Source organism: Myotis daubentonii, chromosome 5 (assembly GCF_963259705.1).
Source record: "Myotis daubentonii chromosome 5, mMyoDau2.1, whole genome shotgun sequence".
NCBI classification, from domain to species: domain Eukaryota; kingdom Metazoa; phylum Chordata; class Mammalia; order Chiroptera; family Vespertilionidae; genus Myotis; species Myotis daubentonii.
This window is the reverse complement of record NC_081844.1, coordinates 84,780,294-84,808,231: the sequence shown is the minus strand read 5'-3', so window position 1 is coordinate 84,808,231 and position 27,938 is coordinate 84,780,294. Positions and strand designations below refer to the sequence as shown.

At 43.0% G+C, this 27,938-nt stretch overlaps 1 protein-coding gene and 1 long non-coding RNA gene across 8 annotated transcripts in view; one reads left to right on the top strand and one right to left on the bottom strand.

Moving 5' to 3' along the window:
* LOC132235798 (uncharacterized) overlaps window positions 1-27,938 on the top strand; it is a 458,887-nt gene that overhangs the window by 134,901 nt on the left and 296,048 nt on the right. The gene's annotated exons all lie outside the window — the stretch shown is intronic.
* The window catches only part of ARHGAP26 (Rho GTPase activating protein 26), a 426,945-nt gene that overhangs the window by 278,019 nt on the left and 120,988 nt on the right, over window positions 1-27,938 (bottom strand). For all 7 annotated transcript variants that reach the window (XR_009453085.1, XM_059698750.1, XM_059698747.1 and 4 more), the window contains exons 5-10: window positions 27,192-27,293; window positions 21,471-21,581; window positions 13,505-13,609; window positions 11,531-11,660; window positions 7,888-7,988; window positions 4,808-4,902 (exon numbers count right to left, since the gene is read on the bottom strand). Coding sequence is in view for 6 of the 7 variants with exons in the window: in XM_059698750.1 (XP_059554733.1) it covers window positions 4,808-4,902; window positions 7,888-7,988; window positions 11,531-11,660; window positions 13,505-13,609; window positions 21,471-21,581; window positions 27,192-27,293 (644 nt within the window). In the remaining variant the exon portion in view is untranslated. The remainder of the gene's footprint in view (window positions 1-4,807; window positions 4,903-7,887; window positions 7,989-11,530; window positions 11,661-13,504; window positions 13,610-21,470; window positions 21,582-27,191; window positions 27,294-27,938) is intronic.

Below are 27,938 nucleotides of genomic sequence, written 5' to 3'. Positions count from 1 at the left end.
AAAAGCATGGATGGAGTGTTTGTGTGAACTAATATAAATTCAAAGTAAACATCATTACATAAAAGGGTACGGTCTTTTTTTTTTTAGTTTTATTCTTTTCAAACGGGCCAGATCCGGCCCGCGGTCCGTAGTTTGCCCACGGCTGCCCTATACTGTATACTTTATGAATCAATAAAAAGTTTACAATTTTTAATTATATACCTATGTTTTCTATCAAAATTACTTCTTGCGTGAATTTTGGGACACCCTTTATATGCCTTTAATTGCATGAGTGAGTGTGTGTGTGTGTGTGTGTGTGTGTGTGTGTGTGTGCGCGCGCACGCGCACACATTCTACCCTCAGAGGTAAGTTCCCTGAAGGCAAAGACTATGCTTGTCTTGGTCTCCATTACACCCCTAGCACCAAGTACCTAGATCACTTCTAAGACTCTAAGAAGTTGTCCTTTGCTGCCACCTCTGGAGTGCCAATGCTGGGGATGGAGCCTGGAACACTCCACATAATATCTCCAAATGTATGGACCATTGAAGGTAACTAATCCTGTAAACAAGAAAGCATTCTAGCTGAAACCGGTTTGGCTCAGTGGATAGAGCGTCAGCCTGTGGACTGAAAGGTCCCAGGTTCGATTCCGGTCAAGGGCATGTACGTTGGTTGCGGGCACATCCCCAGTAGGAGATGTACAGGAGGCAGCTTCTGGATGTTTCTCTCTCATCAATGTTTCTAACTCTCTCTCTCCCTTCCTCTCTGTAAAAAAATCAATAAAATATATAAAAAGAAAGAAAGAAAGAAAGAAAGAAAGAAAGAAAGAAAGAAAGAAAGAAAGAAAGAAAGAAAGCATTCTAATCGTTTCCTTTCCCCAAGTATAAATACTGCCCCGTAAGACTACATTGATTCGGTGCATCAAAAAATAAGGCTTTTTTCCTATTATTTTCCATATGATTTAGTGACCCTCCTGGAAAACATCTGGGAGAAAACAACCATGTGTTATTTAACATCTGTGAGAAATCTCTTAAAAATAAACAAATCCAGAAATAGTAGGAGATGACTACCACCAGGATCCTTTAGCTTAAACAAATATTTTCCTTACATTTGCTCATTAATATCCATGAGATGCTGCATGGAAGAGTTAATCATTTAAAGTGACTGAAGATAGACACTGGCAAGTGTTAGCAATTCACATGCCACTACCGCTAATTCACATGCTGCTTTTCCATGAAGTCCATTTTTTTAATTTTTATTTTTCAATTACAGTTGACATTCAATATTATTTTATATTAGTTTCAGATGTACAGCAAAGTGGTTAGATAATCATATAATTTGCAAAGTGGTCCCCCCAACAGATGAAGTCTCCTTTTCACTCAGGAATTTTACACTAAACTCTCTCCAAAAGAGTTGATACACTTTCAGAGAAAAAATGACAAACCTAGTCTTTATTCAATTAGCCAATATAAAATATAAACCTTCAAATGCCCCTTGCTATCTATTAGAAGTGCTAGCCCTGGAAGGGGCAGTCTCTCCCTATTCAGAAAGGTATTTAAGGTGTCAAAACACCAAACTATATAGAAAATAAAAATTACAAGTACTACAACAGACCCATGTACACCAGTGATGGCGAACCTTTTGAGCTTGGTGTGTCAGCATTTTGAAAAACCCTAACTTAACTCTGGTACCGTGTCACATATAGAAATTTTTTAATATTTGCAACCATAGTATAAAAAAGATTTATATTTTTGATATTTATTTTATATATTTAAATGCCATTTAACAAAGAAAAATCAACCGAAAAAATGAGTTCGCGTGTCACCTCTGACACGCGTGTCATAGGTTCACCATCACTGATGTACACACATCCTGCATATTAAGAGATTTAGCAGCCTCGTTCTGTACCCCTCAATTCATGACACAGGAAAAGAGACAGCAACTTAGAAGAAACCAACTTCCCAAATCTACTCAGAATGTTCAATCTGACACGTCTTCTCTCAGATTATAATTGGGACATGCAAAGCTTTTATGGGCACAGTAAAGGGGAAAGGTGGTATGAAATGTCTACAAGGGTAGAAACGGCAAGTTTTCACTGCCTAAAGAGTAACAGTCTACAACTTCTGGGGAAACATCTGAAGGAGAAAGCACAGAAAACAATTCGGCATCAAAAAACATCACTGAGCTTGCACCCTGTCTCACGGAGAGCTACAATGCAAGGCATGTCCTCTCCCAAACAGCCATGTGGACGAACGACCACCTTTAGGAACTATACATCTGAGGTATACACATGGCTCCACTTCCAAACAAACACATTGTCTTCACTTCTTTCATGGAGGACCACAATATGAATTCCCTGCTTTAGAACTGAGAAGAAAGATGTCTCCAAGTGCTTAAAGCAACCTGATTTAAGATTTATTTAAAATCAAGAATAACGCCGAAACCGGTTTGGCTCAGTGGATAGAGCGTCGGCCTGCGGACTGAAAGGTCCCAGGTTCGATTCTGGTCGAGGGCATGTACCTGGGTTGCGGGCACATACCCAGTAGGAGATGTGCAGGAGGCAGCTGATCGATGTTTCTCTCCCATCGATGTTTCTAACTCTCTATCTCTCTCCCTTCCTCTCTGTAAAAAATCAATAAAATATAGTTTAAAAAAAAGAATAAACCATTTTAACTTGACGTACACTTTTTACAATACCCCTGGGCTACCCAAACTCAACGTACTTTTCCATACAACCCTTCTCCACTACCTCCCCTCTCACATACCAAGCATGGTGAAAGGCTAGGGAACTTTCTTTTCTTTACAAATATATTTATTTCCCTTGCATTTAGAGTTTAGTTACTTAACAATAAATAATAACAGCTAGCCTTGGCCAGTGTTGCTAACTAGTCAGAGCGTCCACCTGAGTGTTAAAGGTCGAGGGTTTGATTCCTAGTCCCAGTCGAGGATTGTGTAGAAGGCAACCAATTGATGTCTCTCTCTCACACATTGATGTTTCTCTTTCTCTCTCTCTCTCTCCCCACCCCCCCCACTCCCCCCACTCCTTCACTCCCTCCCTTGCACTCTCTTTAAAAAGTAATGGAAAAAAATATCCTCGGGGAAAGATTAATAATAATCCTATATAATAAAAGGCCAGTGACCATAACGGCATCATGACTGACTGGAACGACCTATAAACCAGTTGTTATGAGGTGCATTGACCACCTCTCGGTCCCTCCCCTGTGCCCGCAGACTCTGATCGCTGGATGGCAAACGGGAAACCTTGGGTGGGTGGCGGCAGGGCGGGACTGGGTACTGGCAAGCAGGCAGAAGGCAGACCTCTTGGTCCCTCCGATCCCCCCCACCTCCACCCGCCCACAGGCTCCTATCGCTGAATGGCAAACAGGAGAACCGGGATGAGCAGCGGCGGGGCAGGACTGGGGACTAGCAAGCAGGTGGAAGATGGCCCTGATCACAGGCTAGGCCTAGGGACGCTACCTGCGCATGATTTCATGCGCTGGGCCTCTAGTAATAATAACAACAGCTAATACTTGTTGAGCATTTATTATTTGGCATTCTGCTAAGTATTTTTATATGCATTTTCTTCTTGAATCCTTACAATTCTAGGAACTAGGTACTATTTCCATCTTAATTTTCCAGATAAGGCAATCAAGGCCCCTGAGAGATTAAGTAACTTGCCCAAGGTCACGTGGCTGCTGTACAAAGTCAAAATTTAGATCCAGGTTGCTGGACTAGAGAGCCAGAGTTGTAATGACTAAGCTGCTAAAGAGACAGTTATTTCCATGAACTTCTCAGGCCAAAAGGGCATGTTCTCTGCCTGGGAGCTCCAGCAGCCTCCAGCAGCCACAGTGTAGACATACATCCTGGCACCAGTAGGGGTCCCACACCTGCCACATGCAGAGGGACACACCCCAGGTGGTACTCCATTTCTGGATCTTCTAGAGCTGGGGCTAAGTGGCCACAGGTAACGTCTCAAGGAGGGGGAAAGTACTGGCTTATCAAAATGGTGTGGCTTTTCCATTTAATAAAGGGGAGAAATTAAGTGGCATTACAGGAGAATCATGCTGGGACTTAAGGATCTTCCTGCTAGCACTGCTGATCTTGAACAGATAGCTCAAATAAGCTGAGCACATGGCTTTCATTGAAAGAATTAACCTGCTGCCAAGGAAAGTGTCTCTAAGAATTGGAATGTTGTCAAACTAGCTTAACACCACGAAATGGTACGACTTAATGAGACACTATAAATCTTGAGAAATAAAACACAGAGTTCTCTCTCCAAAGACTGATTTCACAAGTGGGTTGATATTGTTCCTGGGTGGGCGTGCATGCATGCGCGCATGCGCATGCACACACACACACACACACACACACAGGGGTAGGTGAAAAGCTGTAACTAAAAGCTGACATTTTTTTAATTGAGGAGAATGCCCCCCCTTCCCTTCATGCAATTCCTTTTGAATCATTTTATTGAATTTTAAAAGTAAACATTTCTTTAAACAAATCTCAAATAGCTGATACAGTCATGTTAGAGTCAGTTTTATTTAGACATCTATTCAACCTCCTGAGACAGAACACACATTCCTAAGACAAGGAGCCTTCACACTAAAATAAAACCAACCAACCAGCAGCTCAGTGCTGAACCTAAAAATGTGGGGAGGAGACACTAAGCCTTAAAAATCAGCAACAAGCCTGAGTCTATTCCCAAATGAGTATTAAAAGGATGGAGAAGGAAAGGAGGGGAAGGAAAACAGGAAGTTTTGACTGAATGGAAAAGATATGATATCCAAATTCAGTAGTATTTGTTCCTGGGAAAAGTGTGACAGCTACTCACCTGTCTACTGCTTCTACGTCAAAGCAAAACCTCTTCTCAATAGAGTCTGTTTTCCGCCGGATGCAGGATTTGAGAGTGACTGACTCGTCTTCTCCCTGTTAGGAACACACAGATCATCAAGATGAGGCCAGTTTATGGGCTCTGCTTCCCTCCAGAACAAACATGCCCCATGGACAGGAGTGTTCATTTCCTCTTCTCAAACCTGCATGTTCATGACCACAGGAGGTAAATGGTTGATCATAAACCTTCTCAGACGGCTAAAATTTGTCAGCCATGTTCTACTTGGAGTCAAATGTCTTTAGTACTGGAAGATCAAGATGATCTCGCACCAACCCCTGATACATTAAATTCTTGTTGATATTATTTTAAATAGGCTTAATTTGTAGGTTTGACATGAGTCGAAACAAAATGACCTTGAGGTTTCCTCCCAACTCAGCTTCTTGGATCTTGGTTCAGTTGTCACTTCTCAGGAAAGTCAAATACCCTTACACATGTGCCTCTCCCTCCCTCAGAGCACAGATAACAGCTGAAATTTTCCATGGATATGAGCAATGACTCAAATGACATCTCTCTCTTCACTGGACTGTAAGATCCCTGAAGAAAGGGACTGTGTCCCTTTGTAATCCACCCCTGTACCCAGAAAACATTGAATGTGCTTTCTGTCACACCCTATAGATAAGTTTGCATCCTATATAATAAAGAGCTAATATGCTAATTAGACCGAACAGCAGAACAACCGTCCGGTCAACCTTCAGGACAACCTCCCGGATGAAGCCGGGGCTGCGAAGGCCAAGCTCCTTGCATGAATTTTGTGCATTGGGTCTCTAGTATTCTATAACTTTACAAAAATGGAATGCCCTTTTATGTCTGACTTCTTTCACTCAGCATAATTCTTTTGCAATTCATTCATATTGTGCGAATCAAGAGTTTATTTCTTCTTATTGCTGAGTAGTACTCCATTGCACAAATGGAATGCTGTGGTTTTATCATACAGCACTAATTTCTTCTCTTTCTGTCATGTAAGAATTTGCTAAGGATCCTGTTTCTCCTGCCTGTCCCAATCTTTCTTTTTCTAAACTAGGGAGGAAGTTAGTAAACTTGCCTAGTCTGTTGAAATAATAGGAAATGTGACTGCATATGGTAAAACTAACCACGCTCTAATATCCGAATAGTACACAAAACACAGAAGACCTAGGAAGAGATAGTTTACTAGTATATTCACAGCCTTACATCTATTGGGTTTCACTGAATAGCTAAGATTAAGTTCTCAGATTGAGAACTGCTCCTTCCACACTGTGCAAATGTATGAGTGTAAACGCCCAAATACAGGGGATTCTGACTTATGTTGATGTCTGACTACATTTCAGATTGAATGGACCTGGACCAGCTTCTACTTCAAAAGCTTATAGAGAGGTGTCCCTGGTAAATGGGAGGGAACAGGGGATCTATAAAATATTGTCAAATATAAGAAAACAGAAGATTCTGTTCCAAGGATGACCATATCATAACAAGAAAAATATATAAAGACAATGTGTTCAACTACCGATGGTTTAAAAAAAAGTGGGGGATGCAGGTGATAATCACTTCAACAAATAAATGAAAAGTTAGAAGTGACAAAAACTAAGTTGTATTACAAAAGCCTAAATTCAGGAGATTTGACCTGGTCAAGATGGTCAGCAAAGGTTTTCCTGAGCTTGGACTTGACAGATTAATGAGATAAGACCAGCCTTGGGGATGAAGAAGAGCAGGTGGAAAAAACCTGTGGTCAGTCCTTGGGTCCCTAAAGGAACTGAGGGAAGCTAGTGTGGCTAGAATTCCAGAGCAAGAGGGAAAGTGGAATGAGGAAGGGTTTGAGGGATGCAGCGGCAAGATCATGCAGATTATGGTCTGTATGCTGAGCGCTGTGGGGAAATAATGAAATATGTCAAACGAGGGAAGGAATATGGTCAGCTTTGGGCTGCTGCACACCTCCTGCAGAGAGGTGCCTCCTCTCAGACTGCAGGATGCAGGGAAGTCTCTCTCACCAGAGAGAAAAGATGGATCACATACTAGCAAAAAGGAAATGCATGCAGTGAGTACGCCCAGGAAAGGAGAAACTCTGGAGCACAGCAAGGAGCTCCCAACGCAGTGACCCATGGAGCCTGATGCAGCCTGACTGAGTTCCAAATGTGGCCACAGGAACTCCAGCCCACCCACTCTTCGCACTCCTCCTCCCACTGAGAGGCAGTGTCTGCATCCTCTCCCACTGATATTAGGTGGATTGGGCGGGCTTCTGTGACTGTTTCAAAAAAAAAAAAAGGTAGGACAAAAATAAGGTAATATGACTTCTAAGAGTAGATCATTAAAAAGCAATGCAAGCCCTGTTTTCGTTGCTGGAATATTCACTCTTTAAACATTTAGCTGCCCAGTGGCCACCATGCTGTGAGGAAGCCCAAACTAGCCCACACAGAGACCAGATAGACAGGCCCTGAGACTCCAGAGAAAGACGGAAGAGAGGTCAGGAAAAAGAAAGAAAGCTATTCTCACTGGCCTTGAGCTGCTTCAGATGCTCATTGTTTCAGCTAGAGTCACCATCTGATTGGAGCCCCAAGAAAAACCCTGAGCCCAAACCACCCAACCAAGTGCTCACCAAATTCCTGATCCACAGAAACTGAGAAGCGCTAAGAAGATTGGTATTGTTTTAGAAGTTGCTCAGTTTGGAGGTGATCCGTTGCACAGCAACAGATAACTGGGAGAGCTAAGCTGCCAACTGGCAGCCCTGTGAGTGTCAAGTGAGAGCGATGCAAATCAGTTTCACAGGGTGAGGTCACCCAAGAATTTCTAGCAGCTAAACGCATTTGACACACTTAATCATGCATATATGTGAAATACAAGAATCTTCCTTAGTTGTAATTTCTAATATAACTTAGAGCAAAGAATCATTTTGTGTAAGTTACTTTTTAGGGTACTATACCTCCTGGAACTACTGTATAAAAACTAAGAAAATTAGAGTGAAATATTGGAGGTGTTACTTTATATAAGCATTGTCATTATTTGTTAGCCAAGCAAATCAAGCATGAAATATAAAAAAATTAACTCACCCCCTTTCCTCCTGACTTTTGGTCAAATGGTACCATGGTGATCTGTTTGGAATCCCGCTGATATGTACAGTAGTGCTTCACCCAAGAAGTTCCAAAGTGACCTGCAAAATAATATTTCCCATAAAGCAACTACATATGTCCACTGTGTGCCAGGAAGACACACAACCCATAACCCACAATGCTCACCTACCCTTAACTTGTTTCTAGGGGCACTATATTCCCCACACCAGCTAGACTGGGACAGGCAGAAATCTGATCCCACAGACTGGAAATGGAGCCTACCCAAGGCTTTCCCCAGAGACCAAGGAAGACTGTTTCCCACTAAATGCTACATCCAATGGGTCTTAAAATGTAACGGAAGTAGAGGTTCCCTGGGGAAGTTAATTCACTTTCCCATCATCAATCTCCATTTGAAGTTTTCTGTCTCTCCCCTGACAGGAGTAAGATGACTGAGGAAAGAACACAGAAAGGTCCTCAAAGTGCTTGTCACCACTCCCATCTGCTGCAATGACGTCATGCTTCCCACACAGCTGCTCTGCAACTATGTGCACAGACAGACAGGAGACTCTGACCTACTTCCAAGCCCCTAATTTTCACATTAGCAAAACTCAAGAAGACTGAAAAGCAGACAAAGAAAATGCAGAGACACCCAAGATACAGAATGGAAGTAACTGAAAAGTGCCCAAATGTAACCTAAGGTCTCTCCCTCAAAATTATCCCTCAGGAAAGATGGATGCCCCCCACCCCCGCAGGTCAAAGTCTGACTAAGTCTCTGATTTTACCCAGTGCTTATTACTTTATTAGCCTACAAGGACCTCAGTCAATACTAGTTTAAATGCTTACAGAATCACATAACACAAGTTGTGAAAAAATAATTACAACATGAATAGAGATTCTGCAGACATTTAATCATTATTTTTCAGGGTATGACTGACCATTGTAAGTATTGGAGATTACTTAGTAAACTTAAAAAGCAATACAGTAAGTATCTACATTAGAACATCAGAGTCAAATGAAAATGCTAACCATTCTAATATATCTTTTGTGGATTCAAGAAAAAAATTCAGTGATAGCACAACACAAAGATTCCAAAAGTGCTTGTATCTTGGACAATTTGAGCATCAAAACAAATAAGGACAGTAATGAATTTAGCCTATGAATAAAATGTGAATCCATGAGTCCATACTGACAACAGAAAGATAGATGGGTGAATGGGCAGATGGATGGGTGGGTGGGTGGGTGGGTGGGTGAATAGAGAGATAGTAAAGGACAAAAGGAGGGAGGAAGGAGGAGGGAAAGATGAAGAGAAGGAGGGAGAGAGAGGCAAAGTGAGGTCACTTCCTTACAATATACTAAATGGCAACTGATAAATGTGGATGAGTGGGAGAGCTGAGAAATCACCATTTTGCAACCATCATAGTAAAGATCAGTTCAGGGAGGATTTTCAATGGAAGCTGAGTCTATGAGGGAGGTGAGTGGGGATATTGACGTGGTCTTAAGCTATTTCCCCACAGACTACTAATTAGTTACAAGGGAACAATAGTGACTGTACAGGGAAGAAACCAGACAGTACCTTGACTGGGTGATCAAACTTTACATCACCACTGAGGGGCAGATGGCCACAGAGGAGAACACAGTGTTACCTGTGTAGGATATAACCAGGGACACATAATCTGAATCTAATCTTGAGGAAACATTAGCTGAACCCACACTGAAGAATTATATATATTCTTCAAAAATGTCATGTCATAAAAGACAAAGAAGAGCTGAGGAAGTGTTCCAGATAAAGGAAACTAAAGTCATAACAACTAACCACAGAACGAGCTCCTGCCCTGGAGAAAAACAAAATGCTGTGTAAGAGTATTTATATGGGGACAGCTGACAAAATTGGAATAGACAGTGCCATTTATATTAACTATCTTATCAATGTTAAATTTCCTGCATATGATAACTATGGTTACATAAAAGAATATCCTTATTTTTAGAAAATATACACTGAAGTAAAAGAGCATGGTATATGCAACCTGTTCTCAAATGGTTCCGAAAAAATTAAAATTGTGTGTGTATCTGTGACTGTGATGTGCACACACACACACACACACACACACACCCATACAGAGAAAGAATGATATAACTGTGGGAAAATGATAAAAATTCGTGCATCAGGATAAAGGTCATACTGTTGTTCTTCACAGTATTCTTGAAACCTTCTTTAAGTTTTGCATTACTCCAAATAATGTTACAAAAACTTTCCAAGAAAAAATAAAGATGTATCCCAACGATATGCTCCAGGCTACTGTGTTAGAGAAACAAAACGTGGATCCAATGATAATCAAGACATTAATGCTGAAAGAGCACGTGAAGTGTTTGAATAAAATTGTACAATATAATGTGAGAGTGCAAAAAAGCAATACTGATTTTACCTATGTAAGTGAATAATATTAATAAATTAAGTATTATAAGTAGACATTGGACTATGTTTTTGCAGTCCTAAGAATTTATATTTTCAAATTCACCTTAAATTTGGGGGATAGATCTTCTCACTGGGCAAACAAGGCATCCCCTTACACCAGGTATATATGAAACACAGAACTAACGTAGCTTGTTCCTACAAACCCCAACAAGCTGGTCCCTGTAAGAATAAGGGATATGAAGTTCTCATCACAACCAATGCTCCAACCCCACTACTGCCCCCATTGTCAACAGGGAACAATTTTAAGCCCATGCAAATGTTTAGTAATCACTGAACAGAATAATCACTGAAACCAAGTGTTCTACTTCTGCTCCATCGGGAAGCTTCCAGGATGAAGACATTTGTCTAACCCAAAATCAACAGAAGGACATAAAAGCACAAAATCAGGAAAAATCTGGGAGAAGTAATATGTGCAGCCAAGAAAGCAGGAGTAGGAGACTAGGAGAAAAGCTATTCATTAAGGAAAACAATTTGCTATCTTGTCCCCCTAGCATTGCTTGCATGAATCAAGCCTGGGAGTGCACAGCCTCATCGGTCATAAAGCCTTCCCCCAGGCCTAGGGCATGAATTTGAATCATCACTGAAAAGTCCCTGTCACCAGCATGTCTCTCCTGACATCGCATCAGTAAAGCAATGATGAGTCTTCTTCTTGGCTCTGAGAATGAACTCTTGTTTCTACTTTTCATAAAATGTAAGTGTTGGGATGACTTGAGGAGAAGAGGGAAAGCACCATGGTTGTTTAGGCCTTGCTCAAACAAGTCTCAAATGAAAACAAAATCACTAAATAGGAAATCCCACCAAAGGATATGATTGCTAATGGACAATTAGGTCTATCAGGCAAGATTTTCCCAAGTCTTCCATGCCAAAGGGATGGTGTTTAAAGCTAAACTAAGGGGACAGGCACCTCAAGAGTTGAGAGACATGAGGGAGAAAAGAAGCACCACGGAACCTCAGTGCATTCCAATTACGAAGAAAACAGAACACGTCCCTTGGCTGTAGACAAGACTTGTGGACACCACCCTCCCCCTAGGAAACTGAACTATGAAAATACTCTCATTCCCCCAAACCTGTGTTTATGAAACTTTGGGCCAGGCACCACTGGACACACCCTTCACCTTGTGCACAAAAGCATGAGCACACCCCAAGCTGTTGGTCGCCACAGGCACTCACGTTTCTCCTGAACGTAGAGGTACCCTTCCATGGTGTAGGGACTGATGGTCTTGTGCTCAAGGGGATTCTCCTTCATTTTTTTCATCAGTGACTCCACTTCTGACCTGGTGCCTTCAAAGCGATTTCTTGTCTAGGATGAAAGGAATTATATTCAAATCAAAGAAATAAAGCCCTCTTCCCACCTCTGACAATTCAGAACCTCAACCAATAGAATTCTTATATCTAAAAATCAGATAATTTAGTTCTAAAGTCAGCCATCTAAGAATTAGGCAAATATTCAAGAAGTTACTTCAGCCTTAAGGTCCTCTACCAGATTGTCTCTCAAACTCTAAGGACCATCAAAATCACGTAAGGAACTTGGAGTAAATGTAAATGCCCAGGACTCACTCCTAAAGGTGAAATGAGTACCTCTGGATCCAGATATGTGTATTTGAAATGAGCATCCAAGGTGATTGTGCTCCACAGGAGGGCCTGGCCCCAGCTCCCCTCAGGCCTGAGGGGCTCATCCTCCAGCTGCAGGCAATGTTGCTGGCTGATATCTCAGATGGTTCCCTCCTCCAAAGGGAGCTGCCTCAGTGAGGGATACTCCCTTCCCCAGGGCAGCCTGTACCCACCCAATGACTAGTCTGGGGACAAAAAGGGCAGATCCCCTTGCTTCTATTCCCACAGCTCCAAAGGCCATCCCAGCTCCAGGGCACCAGGGCATGGACTGAGGCCTCTGCCTCAACTGCATCTCAGCTCAACCTCCCCTGTAGGGGCCTCACTCTCTCACAGGCATTTCTGCCAACACTGCTCCCTGTACACCTGCTACGTGTAAATCTCCACTTCCGTTGGCCCTCTGAGGAAGCCAGCCAAAGGGGAAGCCATGCTTTGTGAAACCTTTTCCCAGACTCTGCAACTTCCTGTTCTCTCACAAGACACAGAGAACCATGTCAGAGCGAGCTGCAGGCTTCCAAAAGCCATGCAATACAACCCACATGGATGCATTTGGTTTCTTTTCTCCATAGGATCCTCTAGAGCAGTGGTTCTCAACCTTCCTAATGCCGCGAGTCTTTAATACAGTTCCTCATGTTGTGGTGACCCCCAACCATAATTATTTTCATTGCTCCTTCATAACTGTAATTTTGCTACTGTTATGAATCATAATGTAAATATCTGATATGCAGGATATATTTTCATTGTTACAAATTGAACATAATTAAGGCATAGTGATTAATCACAAAAACAATATGTAATTATATATGTGTTTTCCGATGGTCTTAGGCGACCCCTGTGAAAGGGTCGTTTGACCCCCAAAGGGGTTGCGACCCACAGGTTGAGAACCACTTATCTAGAGATGAAGACAATGTACATGCTAACATGGCCAGATGTAATTAAGAAGGGGCTCAGGCCCCAGTAACTGCTAACCAAAGAGCCTTAGGCAGGATTCTGAGCACCTAGAGGCCCTGCTGTGTAAGCCACACTGACTTGGATTTTCTCTCAGCCTTACTAAGAGTTGAACAAGAGCACACCCTTGGAGCTGGAGGTCAGCATGTGTGCCCCACCCCCACTCCTAAACACACACACACACACACACACTCTCCAAGGTCTCGTGTGGCCAGGCAGCTAGATGCACAGAAGGGGGGCTAGGAAGGGCAGAGCAGGGCAGGGCTGGGCTGGGCTGGGCTGGGCTGGGCCTTCCACTGCCAAAGGAAATCCTGACTCTGGTGCTACAGATTTAAAACATAATCAGCAGCAGCACTTCCGAAAACATAAATAGTGCTTTGAAATAATAGAGAATAGGATGATGTTCTAATCTGTGGCTACCAAGACCCTAGAAAAGCCTGCCCCCATCTGCCCTTTGAACTGAGCAAACCTCCCCCCCCCCTTACCTGCATTCCATCCCAGATAAGTGCTCTCTATGCAACCAGACCCATAATTTGTTTTTTCCTTTCCTTAACCGAGGAAAGGAAGTCTGTCCCTTTGCCCACTCACGTTCTGTATGCTAATGGTCAGCTGCATCTTGAAGTCGCTGAAATCCTTGGCCAGTTCATAACCATGGTGATAGAAAGTGAAGAGTCCTTGCAAGAATGCCAGTAGCTGCAATGAGGTAGAAAGGCAGAGTTTACCACATAAGTAAGCCAAGGAGGTTATTATGTTGTTGTATCTGAGCTCCCAACCCCAATTGAAAATCTAGAATAAAGTAATAAAATGGCTATCACTTACTTAGCACTATTTGTATTCCAGACACGGTAACTTTATGTGCACTGTCTCACTGAGCACTCACAGCAACCTATTAGGTAAGTACCACTGTTACCTTCATTTTAATAATTAGGAGGTCAAGTAACTTGCCCCAAAACACGCAGCAAGTGGCAGCCAGGATTTAAAGCCAGATCTCCTTGATACCAACACCCAAGCTCTTACCCTGTGAGCCTCACCACCTCTTAAGATAAACATTTCGTCAGAAAAGTGAAGACCAGAGCTCCAAGTTATTCTTTTCCTAATATGTTTGTAATACCAGGTTACGGTGCAGAAGCGTGTGGTTACATTGATAATCAACAAGAGAGGGAGACAAGGAAGCTGGTATGTTCTGAGTCTGAGGTCTAACAGGCAAAGTCACACCAAAAAAATCATCCAGGTCAGACTTCAGCTCAAGTGTGCTTCTCCACTTTCCCTCAACTATTCCAAAGTAAGCACTATGGATTCCTTTATTAAAATACTCCCATGTTCCCACATTTTCAGGTACAAAGGTTTCCCTAAATTCTCATTTAAATTGCCTTGGGCTAAAGGTAAACCCATTCATTGTTTAGTCTTGTCTTTAGTGAAGAGTGCAAACATCTGTTCACTAAAATCTTATAAGAGGCCTTCATATACTTAAAAACTATTCATGTCCCTGCCCCGGGCCCCTGCCAGCCTTCCCTTCTCCAGCGGAGTAAGCGTCCCTGTGGTCTCTTCTCTGAGCCTAGGTGCAAGCCTCACTGTTGTTAGGCTGCCCTGGCCCCGCCCCCAGTTCTACACACCTTGCCTCAGTTCCAAACCTCAATCTGGAAAAGGATTATAGTCAGAGCCTGAACGAGGTTTAGAATAGTGGTTCTCAACCTTCTGGACCTTTAAATACAGTTCCTCATGTTGGGACCCAACCATAAAATTATTTTCATTGCTACTTCATAACTGTAATGTTGCTACTGTTATGAATTGTAATGTAAATATCTGATATGCAGGATGGTCTTAGGCAACCCCTGTGGAAGGGTCGTTCGACCGACAAAGGGGTCGCGACCCACAGGTTGAGAACCGCTGGTTTAGAAGAACCAGAACCTCACCTCTATCCTAGGATCAGTGCCACTGCATTTGGGGACCATATCCGTTCTAACTTGAACTTCCATGCTGACTCACATGTTCTAAATTGTCCACTCTGACCTCTCTGATCTGCCTCGACCACATGTTACATCAGACAAAGTTGTTTTATTTTATGTTGTGTTTAGTTTTTCAGACCCTAAACGAAGATACCTTTACTTATTAACTGTGGTCTCACTTATTTTCACCTAAGTCTCCTTTTCTAAGAGGCAGCCCTAATAATAGGGGAACTCATTCCACACCACTACTCTCCCACCATGCTTGTGACAGAAATGGAAAGCACCAAGGTATGTGCAACGCTAACTGAGATCCGAGGAAAGACCTGTCTTTGGGCTGAGCCACAGGCCCAGCCCCGTTTATCAAAGATCTCCATACTGGGAAGTCAGACAAAATCCAGCTTACAGCAACGTGGTACCTTGACTTCCCACTGCCACTGCCACTGCCACTGCATCATCTATCCCCTGAGATCCTCACAGGAGGAGGGGGAGCAGGCATTGCTGGGTCCTCTGGCTGTAAAAAAAATCATCTAGTGGCACCACAGACAGATCCCTAACCTAAGTCAATGAATGGGCAGCAAGTTACATAAAGTCACCAAAAACTAATGATAAACTCTTTGCTTCAAGGGTGACCAAAGCCTCTGGACTTACTCTACGTAAAATACTTTTTTGAGAAGGCCCATACTTTTCCTTCTAGATGGCTCCAGTAATATACAAGAGGGGGCTCAGATGACAAACCTAGTGTCGATTTTCACAATGAAAACTGTTCTAGCTCTTCCCTCCCTGCTGTCCTTGAATGCTGTGCCCATCACTTTTCCAAGGCACTGAGCTATTCCCTACAGGAGAATAAAGCAGAAGATAAGCAGCTAGTTCTAAGGTCATTCTTCCTATTAACTCTGATTTATCCTTCCCTTAAAGTCAACAAAACCTTCCTTGCTCAGAGTAATTAAATATCTCAAACAGCTCACTAAGATGCCACCTGGGCACACACACAAGCATTCCGAAGGCAGAGTTACCTATATTTATTTTGGTCTTCACTTCCTTTGGTATCATGCCTGATCATCCATTTTTCTATGGAAAGTGATTCCTTAGACATTGCCACCTTTGGCCCATTTTCCCTTCTTTCTGCCCGACGTAGCATCTTTTCTCTTTACCCCCACCTGCTGACATACCCTTCCTACAAACTGTATGAACCTTGAACCTATTACCCAGTGGGAAATGAAAGTCCATTCCGGGTGCCAGGTGAGGCCCAGAGAAAGGCTCTAGAGATGGAAAGATCTGTCTGCCTCAAAAAAATGTTTCTACTCAAACACACAGAGGAAGAGCTTGCTGCAGCCTCACCTGCTTGTCAGACAAAAGAAGTCAGCATGGCCACCCAGGCTCCTCCCTGAATAGTTGCCGGGAGCCGGTCCATCCGTGCTGTTTCAAGGGACCTGGCATATATGGCATACGGTTCTTAATATGTTTGCTCACCTTCTTGACGCTGTGTTTTAACCAAAGTCACCTCTCCGAGAAAGGTTGAATCCCCAGGTAGGGATTTTCCCCTGAAGTTAGGGAGGGAATAAAACCCCTCAACTAAGTGCCAGGAGGGTAATTAATCCCTTTAACTACGAACAATCATGCTTAAACTACATAATCTTTTCTCCCTGGAATGGAGATAAGAAACGCCCTAACCTTTGTAATAGAGATTGATAGGATTGAATCAACTGGTATAAATACAGTTGTAACAAGACAGAAACACTCAGAACTTAGAACAGAATCAAGAAGACAGAACCTACACGGAGCCTAGAGACAGAAGAACTTCGCTGGAGAGAGCATGCCGGAGGATCCTGGAGAGGGACTGGCCTCGGAGCCTAGAGACAGAGCCTAGCGGGAGAACATGGCAAGGGATCCTGGACTGAACCTGACTGCAGAGGTTGGCAAGAGAGCCTGACTAGAACCTGGCTACTGAACCTGGCTAGAGGAACCTGGCTATGATGATCACCCGAAGGCTGCCTCCGTGTCATTCCTTCTTCGCCGACTCCGTCCACACCTTTGGGGACCCCTGGACCTGCTGGGGTTGGACCCCGGCAAATAGTCACAGCACAACCAAGGACCTGCCAATGAAGACCTTCCCCACCTCCCTTTGCCTGCATCTCCATCGTTGTGTTCCTCAGGAAATACCTGTTTAAAAAAAATCCATTCCTAGCTGACAACATTGATCTAATTTATTTATTTTTAAATAAGCAAAAACGTAACTCCTTCATTTTAGTGGGCTGCATCACTCTGGACTATCTGATACCTTTAGGTTGTTTCCATTCATAGAATAGAGTTACTGTTAAGGGTTAAATTGTGTCCCCACCCCCTATTACCCCGCCCCTCCAGCCAAAAGATATGTTTAAGTCCTGAGTACCAGTCCCTCAAAATGTGATTTTATTTAGAAATGGGGTCTTTACAGAGGTAATCAAGTTAAAATAAAGCCATTAGGCCTTAATCTAAAATGACTGGTATCCTTACAAAAGGGACACAGAGAAATTGGACACAGAGAAACTCACAGGGAAGATGAGGGATAGGACAGATGTATCTACAATTCGAGGAATGATGAATACTGCCCGCAAACCACCAGAAAATGGGAAGAGGAAAGGAAGGATCATTTCCCTGCAGGTTTCAGAGGGAGCATGCCCTATTGACACCTCGACCTTAGACTTTTTGCCTTTTAAACTATGAGGCCTTTTAAACTATTCATACAACAAAGGACAGACAGTAGCGTGATGAAAAGCTGGGCTGGGTAGGCCATGTAACTGCCTTTAGCTCATCTTTTACAGGAGAACAATCATGCTACCTACACTGGGTTGTGTACACAGTGAGATCAGCTATGAAATGGGCTTAGATTAGCACACGAGTGCCAGCAGGAGATGCTCAGCAAGAGAGATAATCACACTGATGTGTTAGAAGATGCACTGTGCTAACAGGATCCAGGCCAGACTGGAGAAGGGAGAGGCCCAGGACAGGATGCAACAGACCAAAGAGAAAGAACGAAGACCCGCCATGGGGCAGGAGCAGTGAGAGATGATAGGAAGGCACAGCACCAACACTCAGGAGGTGGAACTCAAGAGGACACAGCGCCTGACACATGAGAATGAGTTCTCTGTAGCACTGGGTAACCTTCAATTATGAAAACTTGGGGAACAGACGGAGCAGGGCTTCACCTTCATGAAGTCAGTACATCATAATCTGCGATCCAAATGTCCAGAACACTTAGTACCTCAACAAGAAAATGAAGGCTTCCAGGGTGCACACACACAAAAATATGTATGTATAGTTCAGACCCCAGAAGTCTGATTTTTCTTCCTTGGAACACTAAAATTTTGTTTCTTTTTCTGAAGGTCAATAACATCCTGGTACGTGCAGTTACTTTCTAATAAACAAGCATAGTCAATGGGCATGGGAGCTCCTTGAGTGGTTAGAAGATTCCTTTCATTGCAACGAACCCAAACTATAAATATCAACTCCATTTACTAAATGTGACCTTGAAGAAGTAAATAAACGTACTTCCAGTCCTTCATCTGAACACAGATATAAAAATAGTACCTATCCTCCCAGACATTATAAGGACTGGATGACAATGTAGGTAATGTATGTGATATCGGCACAGGACACAATTTCAGCCAGTATCAATTGTTACTTCATGTTCTTTTGTACAATGTAGGCCAGTGGCTCAAACTTTAATATGCAGCAGAATCACCTAAAGGACTTTCTAAAATACAGATTACTGGGCCCCACCTGCCAATTTTGAGCTTGGGTGGAGCCTGAGAATGTGTATATCTAAGACTTTGTGAACCACTGATCTTGCCAGTGGCATTTTCCTTCCATGAGTCTCTTCTCCCTCTTCTCCACAGCTCCTGAAGCCACTGGCCTGTCTGGAAGCTGGTGTATTCACAAACAAGAAGAACTCCTGCAGAAAAGTGAAGGTTCAACATCTGCATCCTATACCCAGCCTCTCAACTGACCCATTTAATTTAATGTGGGCAAGTATCTTCAATCTAACATGAGACCAGAATTATTTTTTTCATTAGGTTTCCAGGTGCATCTGCAAACCACAGTGGTTTTCTACTCTTTCAATTGTTCTGGTACTTCTATACCATCCATCCTGTCCAGCCTGGCACGAAACTGCCTGCTGCCTTGGCTACTCCTCTTCTGTATGCATCTTGCTTTCCCCAGTGAGGCTGTGAGCTCTTCAGACACAGCTGCTGGGTCTTTAGCATTTCCTATGGTGATCAGTAAATAAATGCTTTTGGATTTACTAAAAAATAATGAACTAACTGCCCTAGCTGGTTTGGCTCAGTGGATAAAGCGTCGTCGGCCTGCGGACTGAAGGGTCCCAGGTTCGATTCCGGTCAAGGGCACATACCCGGGTTGCAGGCTCAATCTTCAGTAGGGGGCATGCAGGAGGCAGCCGATCAATGATGCTCATCATTGATGTTTCCATCTCTCTATCTCTCTTCCTTCCTCTCTGAAATCAATAAAAATATATTTTTAAAAAATAAAAATAAATATTAACTAGATGCTAATTAACTACTATACAGTAAAATTGGGTGCTAATTAGGTTAGCTCTGTTCTAAGCATCTTACATGGACAAACTCAGTTAATCCTCATAACATCTTTATATGGTTAAGGTGGTATTATTGACCGATTTTGCAGATGAGGGAACTGAGGCTCAGAGGAACAAATAACTTCCCCCAAGAAAACATAGCTAGAAAATGGCTGAGTTGGGATTTAAATCTAGGCAGTCTAGCATTAGAGCCCTTAACGATGATGCTATACTGCCTCTCAAAAGACTCAAGACACTGATATACTACAACAGAATGCCAGGACATAGAAGGATAAAACCTTGTAGATTTCTTGGGGGTGGAGGGGAGACAAACAAACAGGAAAAGGAGGAAGAGAAGGAGAAGAAGGAGGAAAGGAGGAGGAAGAGGAGGAAAGCCCACCTAAATCAGCAGACTCACCCAGCTGAGCCTAGCCTAGATTGGATAAACCCTACAGAGATATAAAAAGTAAATGCCTATTCTTATATGAGGTTTTTGTGGTTATTTGTCAACCAGCAAAAGCTAAAAGATACAATATCTGATTCACTAGGAATACCTACTGAGAGATCAAAGTGAACAAAAAACCTCAGATCAAAAATGTAGGATGGGCCTATTAAATTGCAACTCATCCAAATTGGGCAACTATGGAGTAATATTAATCAGCATATTATACATAAGGATGATTAGAATCACACTGTGTTTTTTTCCCCCACTAGAAATTCTAGTAAAAGCAAATAAAAATGCCAAAGGCAAATTCTGAGACAGCATTTTCATTCCTGCCAACCACAGGAAACAGTCTTCGGTAAACCACTGATTGAAAGCCTGGCTTTCACACCTCTGTGCCGTAAGCAGGGAAACCGACAAGCTCGCTTTCTCCGCCAGGTGGCTTCTCCCACCTGGCACACCCACTGTGGCAGAGACCACTGCTAGATAGGAAGCTGGCTCTAAAGTTTCCAATATTCAGATAAGAAGATTAAAGTAATTAAGGGTTTTTAAAACTTTGCCAGACAAGGTGGCCACAAGTGAAATTCCAGTATAGTAAAAGATGTCAGCATCAAATCCCAAAGCCATCTGGAGCCTTGAAAAAACTATCAGCAAGTCTACATGCCTAAAAAGCATCCCAAAAGTTTATAAATTAGACATGGGGTACAAAACACTCTTTACTAAAAAAAAAAAAAAAAATAGTCACTTTCTTTCAGTTTCTTATCGTTTTATTCTTATTTGCTTAAGAGAATCACTCTTTCTTAACTCTAGGTCGATAAGAATCTTATGTGGATAGAGATCTTATGTGGGTCTAAATCAGAAGCTGCATTTTGACTGAAAAATGCAAGGTCTGAAAGAGTTTTGAGTTGAGACCCTTATGATCTTCTGGTGTTTCTATGAAGCCTTCTGAACAGTGCCAGGGCAGGGTGGGGGCAGCTCCATGCATGTAACTACAACCATGGGATGGCCTAAACCAAAGCCAGACTTGTTCCCATACTACAACCTTTCATGGCCACAGAGACACTGCCCAAGTACACATCCCATCACGGTGCACCCAGGGACTCTGGTTATAACAAATAGAGTGAGAAATCACATTAGAAAGCATCATGTAATGTATCAGTAGGATGAAGAGGTGCTTTGAACACAGGAGGCAAAAGAGAAAAGTCTGTACATTCTCCTATTTCCTGGGTTACTACTACCTTTGGATTATCTGAGGGAGAGGGGAAAGGGGGAGGGAGGAGGAAAGTGTAATCACTATTGATTGGCAAGATGAAAACTCCATTCTTCCCTTATTGTCACTAATTCCACCTGCAAACCAGATAGGACCACCCAGGGTGGCTAGAGGAACGCACTACAACCGTACCTGGAGTTGTACGGGAATGACCACAGGAAAAACCCAGGGAGGCCAGACTGAGAAAGCTCGGTTCTTTACCAGAAGGCCCAGCATCAGGGCTGGGCAACCTCTTCATCAACAGCTTAGATCGTTTGCCACCTAAGTAGCTGGAATAAGGGATGGGGATAAAAGTATGGAAACACCACCAACAAAGAGCATCTACTTACAGGCTCCACGAACTCAAACATCTTCCTCTCTTGGACTTCCTGCACCTTGAAGACATACTCCAGGGATACTTCATAGAAATGCTGCCGGACCAGGTCCACTTGACTGTCTGCCTACAAATAGGATGAAATTTCAGAGAAAAATCAAGTCACCTTCCAAGGAGAACATTCAACAAGCAGGCCAGAAAAATCTCTGAAGATAGTTTTAAAAAACAAATCAAACAGAAATAAGAATAATGATAATGGTTAGCTGAGCACTTAACTTTGTGCCAGGCACTGTGCTCATACCTATACATATATTACCTTATTCAAACCTCATTAATTCTAGTTATTTAATACTCAGGAAATTCCTGAAAAGAAGATATTATCTTTACCTCTAATTTACAAGAGGAAAATGAAGTACAGGGCAGAGCTGGGACTTCTGTCCTGGTTGATGTGCCTCCAAGACTCTTGATCGTCTCTGAACCACTAGGCAGTACGGCCTCTCTACACTGACTTCCCTGACTATCCCACAGCCCTGATGTCCTCTCAGCCACTGAGATTGCAACTGAGAAAAGGCTCATTCTGACAATTGGCAAAGTGCCTCCTGCAGTCAGGCAGGATGAAGGAGCCAGAAGAAAAGTCCTCTGAGAAGAACAGCAGCGCCCAGCATCAGGCAGAGAGCTGGCAGTGCAAATGCCTGGGCCGGAGCTGCAGCGCCATTCTTTTCTAGCTGGTGAGACGGGCTCAAGTCCGTGGTCCTCTCGGGGTCTCTTCCCCACACCTGGAGGGTGGAAATGAAAATATCTGCCCTTGCTCTGAGCAGACTGTTTCAAAGATAAAATGAGCTAAAGGATGAAAACAATCTGAAAACCAGGAAGTGTTCTGTTATTATCAGCAGGGACGTCAGAATAGACGGGTTTCCATCCCTGCTCCTACCCTAAACCAGGCACATCATCTCCAGCAGTTACACGCCTCTCCTAACTGCTCTCCCCGCTTTCATTCTCAATCCCTCCCTCCCCTTCCAATCCAGAATACCTTCCCTAAAATCTAAATCAGATGTTCTCACAGCCCCTTCAATGCCTTCCTCTAGCCTCCACCATGGTCTGCAAGACCCAGTGTGACCTGCCCACCCGTCCCACTTTACCTCCTCCCACCCCAACCCACCCTCACTGTACTCCAGCCACTCTGGGCTCCTCGTTGCCCTCCAGCACTCCAAGTCTCCGTCTTGTCTCGCAACTTTTGCACTTGGTGTCCGTTCTGCCTGAACAGCTCTTCCCCTAGATAAATATCCTTTTTTTTTTTTTAACTAGAGTGCACAATAAGAAATACCTTTGGCATTATTACCTAATAAATATCTATAATAATAAAAGCACAATGTGCTAATTAGACCGGACGTCCTTCGGGACGACCTTCCAGACGTCCTTCTGGGTGACCTTCCGGACAAAGCCAGGGCTGCGAGGGAAGCCTGGGTACCAGGTGCCTGCCAGCGGCCAGAGGAAAGCCCGGGTCCGGGGTGCCAGAGTGAAGCTGGTGCCAGCAGCCAGGGGAAGGAAGGCCTACTCTTGCACGAATTTCGTGCATTGGGCCTCTAGTACATTTATAACTAAATACAAAACACTTCCATATTTTTCATTCTGTCCCAACCTACTCTACTCTATTTCATGACCCAGTCATTCAGGTTCCACAATTATGGACCACTACCCCAACTTTTCCCTTAGCTCACGCCTTCTCATCCTTCTGGTCTCCATTCAAGTGTTACCTCTTCAGAGCAGCCTTTGTTGATGACACTATTTTAGATGGGTTACCTCAGGGACCCTCCATCTTCTCTCCCACTTTATTTCCTTATTACTATGTAACATTATTATTTATTCCTCTCGTTCCTTGTGTACTGACTACTGGAATATAAAGTTGTAAGAGCAAAGACCTTGTGTCATTTTCTATTTTTCTATCCCAGTTCCCTGAGGGATGCCTGACCCATAGTAAAACATTCAGCGGACACTTAAGGAATGAATGAATTGATCTCTATGTGGCCATCAGGACCCAGCTCTCAGAACAGACACGTAACTGAATGTGATTCCAAAGGAAAAGGGAGAAAAAAATCCCATATGGAATGGTATGTGTCTCCTGCCAATGTCCCCACTCATCTGGGCCATAGAATTCACCACATCCTTAGTTCCCCCTGCAATGGAATTGTAAGCCAGGATTCCAACCCACCCAGCAAGCCACTCAAGACAGTTTCCCTGCCTGTTACTTGAGAAACCAAATCTACCAGTTTGTCTGAGACCCACCAGACCATTCCATGCTTCCTGGAAAAGAGACATTCTCCTAGAACAGCGGTTCTCAACCTGTGGGTCACCAACCTGTGGGTCGCGACCCCTTTGGGGGTCGAACGACCCTTTCACAGGAGTCGCCTAAGACCATCAGAAAACACATATATAATTACATGTTGTTTTTGTGATTAATCACTATGCTTTAATTATGTTCAATTTGTAACAATGAAAATACATCCTGCATATCAGATATTTACATTATGATTCATAACAGTAGCAAAATTACAGTTATAAAGTAGCAACGGAAATAATTTTATGGTTGGGGGTCACCACAACATGAGGAACTGTATTAAAGGGTCGCGGCATTAGGAAGGTTGAGAACCACTGTCCTAGAAGGTAAGTTCCATGAAGGCAGGTCGCTCATTTCAGCCCCACAATTGACCCAATGCCTGAATAGACTTTTTCCACAGAAGTGTGCAATGACCATCTATTGAACAATACTGTCTTTGAAGTAGCTTCTGAACCGCTAAAGAATACACTGATTTTTAAAAAGTCATCCACTAGATGGCAGCAGTGTCATTCCACATTGCTGCCCTATAATTTCACCCACCAGGGCTAGGGATGGGCTAGCATTTGTAAGTATTGGTTTCAGAGCCCTGCAATCAGGGAACAGTTCTGGATAATCAAAGGGAACAGATTTCATTAAATGTGTATTAGGTGTTTAATAATGATCCTAAAAATTAATTTTTATATAAATATGAAGTATCACTAAATAGCTGGAAGACCTTGAGCAAACCACTAGACTTCTACAAGAAACTCAGTTCCTTCAAAGGTAAGTTCAGGAGGCTCAACCAGATGACCACCAAGGTCCCTCCATCTGGCCAGTCCTAGTTGCTTGACACATGTTAATGACAATGGCAGGTAGACAGCAGAGCACCATCCCTCTCTCCTAAGACAGAGAGAGACGCAGAAGAGCTTACTGCGTTAAAGGAAAGGGCTCCACAGTCAGGAGCCAGGGTTCAAATCCTCGCTGACCAGCTACTGGCAGACTAGTAAACGTCTTAGAGCCTCCGCTTTCTTATATGTAAAATAATGGGAATAAATCTGTACCACATAGGGTGGCTATGAGGAGTTGAAAAGATTCCATGTAAAATGCTCAATACAGTACCTGACACATGAATATGAATTCAACATTTGCACTGGCCAGGGCTCACAAGAAAGACCTTTAGCCCACCCCTTGCCCTCAGTGTACTCAGAAAGTATGAATGGGTAACAGACAAGAACACAAAGGACTGTAACAAAGAGCATAATGAAAAAATATCCACAGAGATATATACTGGCAAAGCCTGTGCTACAGACTGAGTGCTGGTGCCCTTCCCCATCAATTCGTATGTGAAACCTAATCCCAATGTGATGGCACCTGGAGGTGGGGCTTTTGGGGTGATTATGTCATGCGGGTGAAGTCCTCATGAATGGGATTACTGCCCTTATTAAAGAGACCTGGAGAGCTCCCTTACCCCTTCGGACCATGTGAGGACATAGCAGGAAGACAGCTGTCTGTACACCAGGAAGCAGGCCTCACCAGACACCAAATCTGCCAGCACCTTAATCTTGGACTTCCCAACCTCCCGAATGGAGAGAAATAAATTTATGTTGCTTAAAAGCCACCCAGGCTATAGTATTCTGTTATAGCAGCTCCAACAGATGAGGGCAGTCAAGTGGAACACCATCCAGCCCTGACCAGTGTGACTCAGTTGGTTGGAGCGTCATCCCATGCACCAGAAGGCTGAAGGTTCAACTCCAGGTCAGGGCACATACCTAGGTTGCAGGTTTCGATCCCCAGTCAGGGAGCATATGGGAGGCAATCGATCAATGTAGCTCTACCCCCCAACCTCGCTCCTTCTTCCTTCTCTAAAACCAGTTTTAAAAAAAAAAAAAAAATTTTTAAAGAAAAAAGAAATTACCATTCAATTTGGGAATAGGGGATGAAAAACAAGTCAGTCATAGGGATAATTCTCTGTATTTGTGTAGCAGCTATAATATGTCTTCTCATACATGAAGTAGGCAGGATAGGTATTTCATGAGTATTTTACAAAGGGACTACAGCTCAGAGAGATGAGTACTTTTCCCAGGACAGAACCTAAGTGGAACTATATATTTATCCTGTAGAATCACATATCCTGGGGTATCGTCTAGTGCCCATATCCCCACGTGGAGTTGTGAATAGCCTTTATATAACATGCATGAAAATAAGCATTTCTTTAGTTTTCTCTGTCACATTTGATTTACCCAAATAGCTGTGCTATTTAAGAATCACCTCCTCATTCATTTGCTTTTACAGTTCGCACCAATTACTCAATTGCTGTTGGTTGGTTGGCCAAAACTGGTCTGCAAAGTCCACTATAAACACTAGTGGCTGGAGATGGTGCTGAGTTCTCATGGTCATTCAAACAATTGGTTTAAATACCCAAGCAAGGAGTCCTGAGAACCACACATCCCTAACCGAGGATGTCTAACAAATCCTGGTTGGGAGGGGTTCAGACTCCACTGTCTCCTGAGTTGTCTTCATCTTTCAACTTTTGACCCTACCATCTTCATATGAACTTTCACTTCATAAAAGTACTGACATGCTATTTACTAAAAAAAAAAAAAAAAAAAAAAAAAAAGGGAAATTTAAGAAAGAGGGCTAGCTTGAAAACCATAGCTGCTCTTTAGGTTACTTAAGAAAGGTCAGCAAATTGTTGAGAGTTAAATAAAATGACATTCGTGTAGCCAGAAGCTAGATTTGGAGTTTTACTGTGACTGTCTCCCAGAAATGCAAACTCCCTGGCCATGTAAACCTCCATGAACAAAATAAACATGGTCACTGTGCCAGGGCCGCAAACTGGCTTTTCTTTCCAAGTGAACTACTCTTTAAGAAGACCCCATGTAAATCCAGAAAGACTAGGGGCAGGTCAGAGAATTGACTTTTTTCAAACAAGGTTACCAAACCACAAACCATACGAGTGATAATAAAGTCATGCTTTAAAAAAAAAAATAGATTTTTTAAATTAATATTATGGGAGAAGGGCCAAAGCATTTCAGATGCTAACATTTCAAATCACTGACATAGGCATAAAGTCAAAGGTGACGTACTAGTAATAGAGTATAGAATTAAGGTCAAGGGGGAGAGAAACAGGAAAAGAGACTTCAGTTTGTGAGGCAGAAGTACATTCTAGTAATTAGGGCTCCCCAACAAGGAAGAGGGTGATCTTGACCAGCAGCATGTTCCTCTGCCCCTGACAGGCTGGACAGCCACCAAAGGGGGTGGGTGTGGGTGGGATGATAGAAAGGCCATCCAGGCATCAGATCAAGCTCCTGGTTTCCGAGGTCTCTTCCAAACCTAGGACTTCCTGGCAAAGAGTAACCAGTACATACCCCAGCACCATGTAAAGTTAAACAGTTTATTCAGAATACTAGTACAATTTCTTACCTCCTGAAGCTGAGATTCTTTCTTTTTGGAAGACAAATTCAAGTGTTTTTCTAAGATTCCACAATACTTCTCTGTCTCCTTGTCATACTTCTTTTTGGCTTCCTGGTAGAAAGAGAAAAAGATTAAAATGTTGCATGAACAAAGCAAGCTGGGTCAACCTTTCTGCTCATCTTCATGGCTTCATTATTCCCTCAGACACAGCACAACAGCAGACAACCCCACTCCTACTCTTCAGGTAATACCCATTAAATCAAGCAACCGCCCATCAATAGCCTGAGAGCTTTGAGTGTCTATCACTGAGGCACCGCCACAGTGCCAGAAACAAGGTAAACACCAGTATTTCATAGAGACAAAGCCAGGACTCCACAGTCTAAGAATTTCAATTGTGAAATAGAAATTTCTAGTTTCTAACTCACAAGGAGGTTCAAAGCCAGATGAAGGAGGGAAGTTACCTGTGAAGAAAATCTCAAAGTAGAAGATCTACTTACAGCTTAAATGGGACAAGTCTAGACTGATGGAGATCCAGCTTTAATAGTGTTCAAAAAGTACTTATTGTAGAGAATCAAATATCCCTTGATGCAATAATATCACAATCAGGTCTGTACGCTGAAGAATAACTTAAAACCAAGAAGGCATTATCTCCACAAATGTGTCCATCGCAGCATCATTAATCACAGGAGACACACATACACAGAGAAAGGGAAAGGGAAAGGGAAAGGGAAAGGGAAAGGGAGAGAGAGAGAGAGA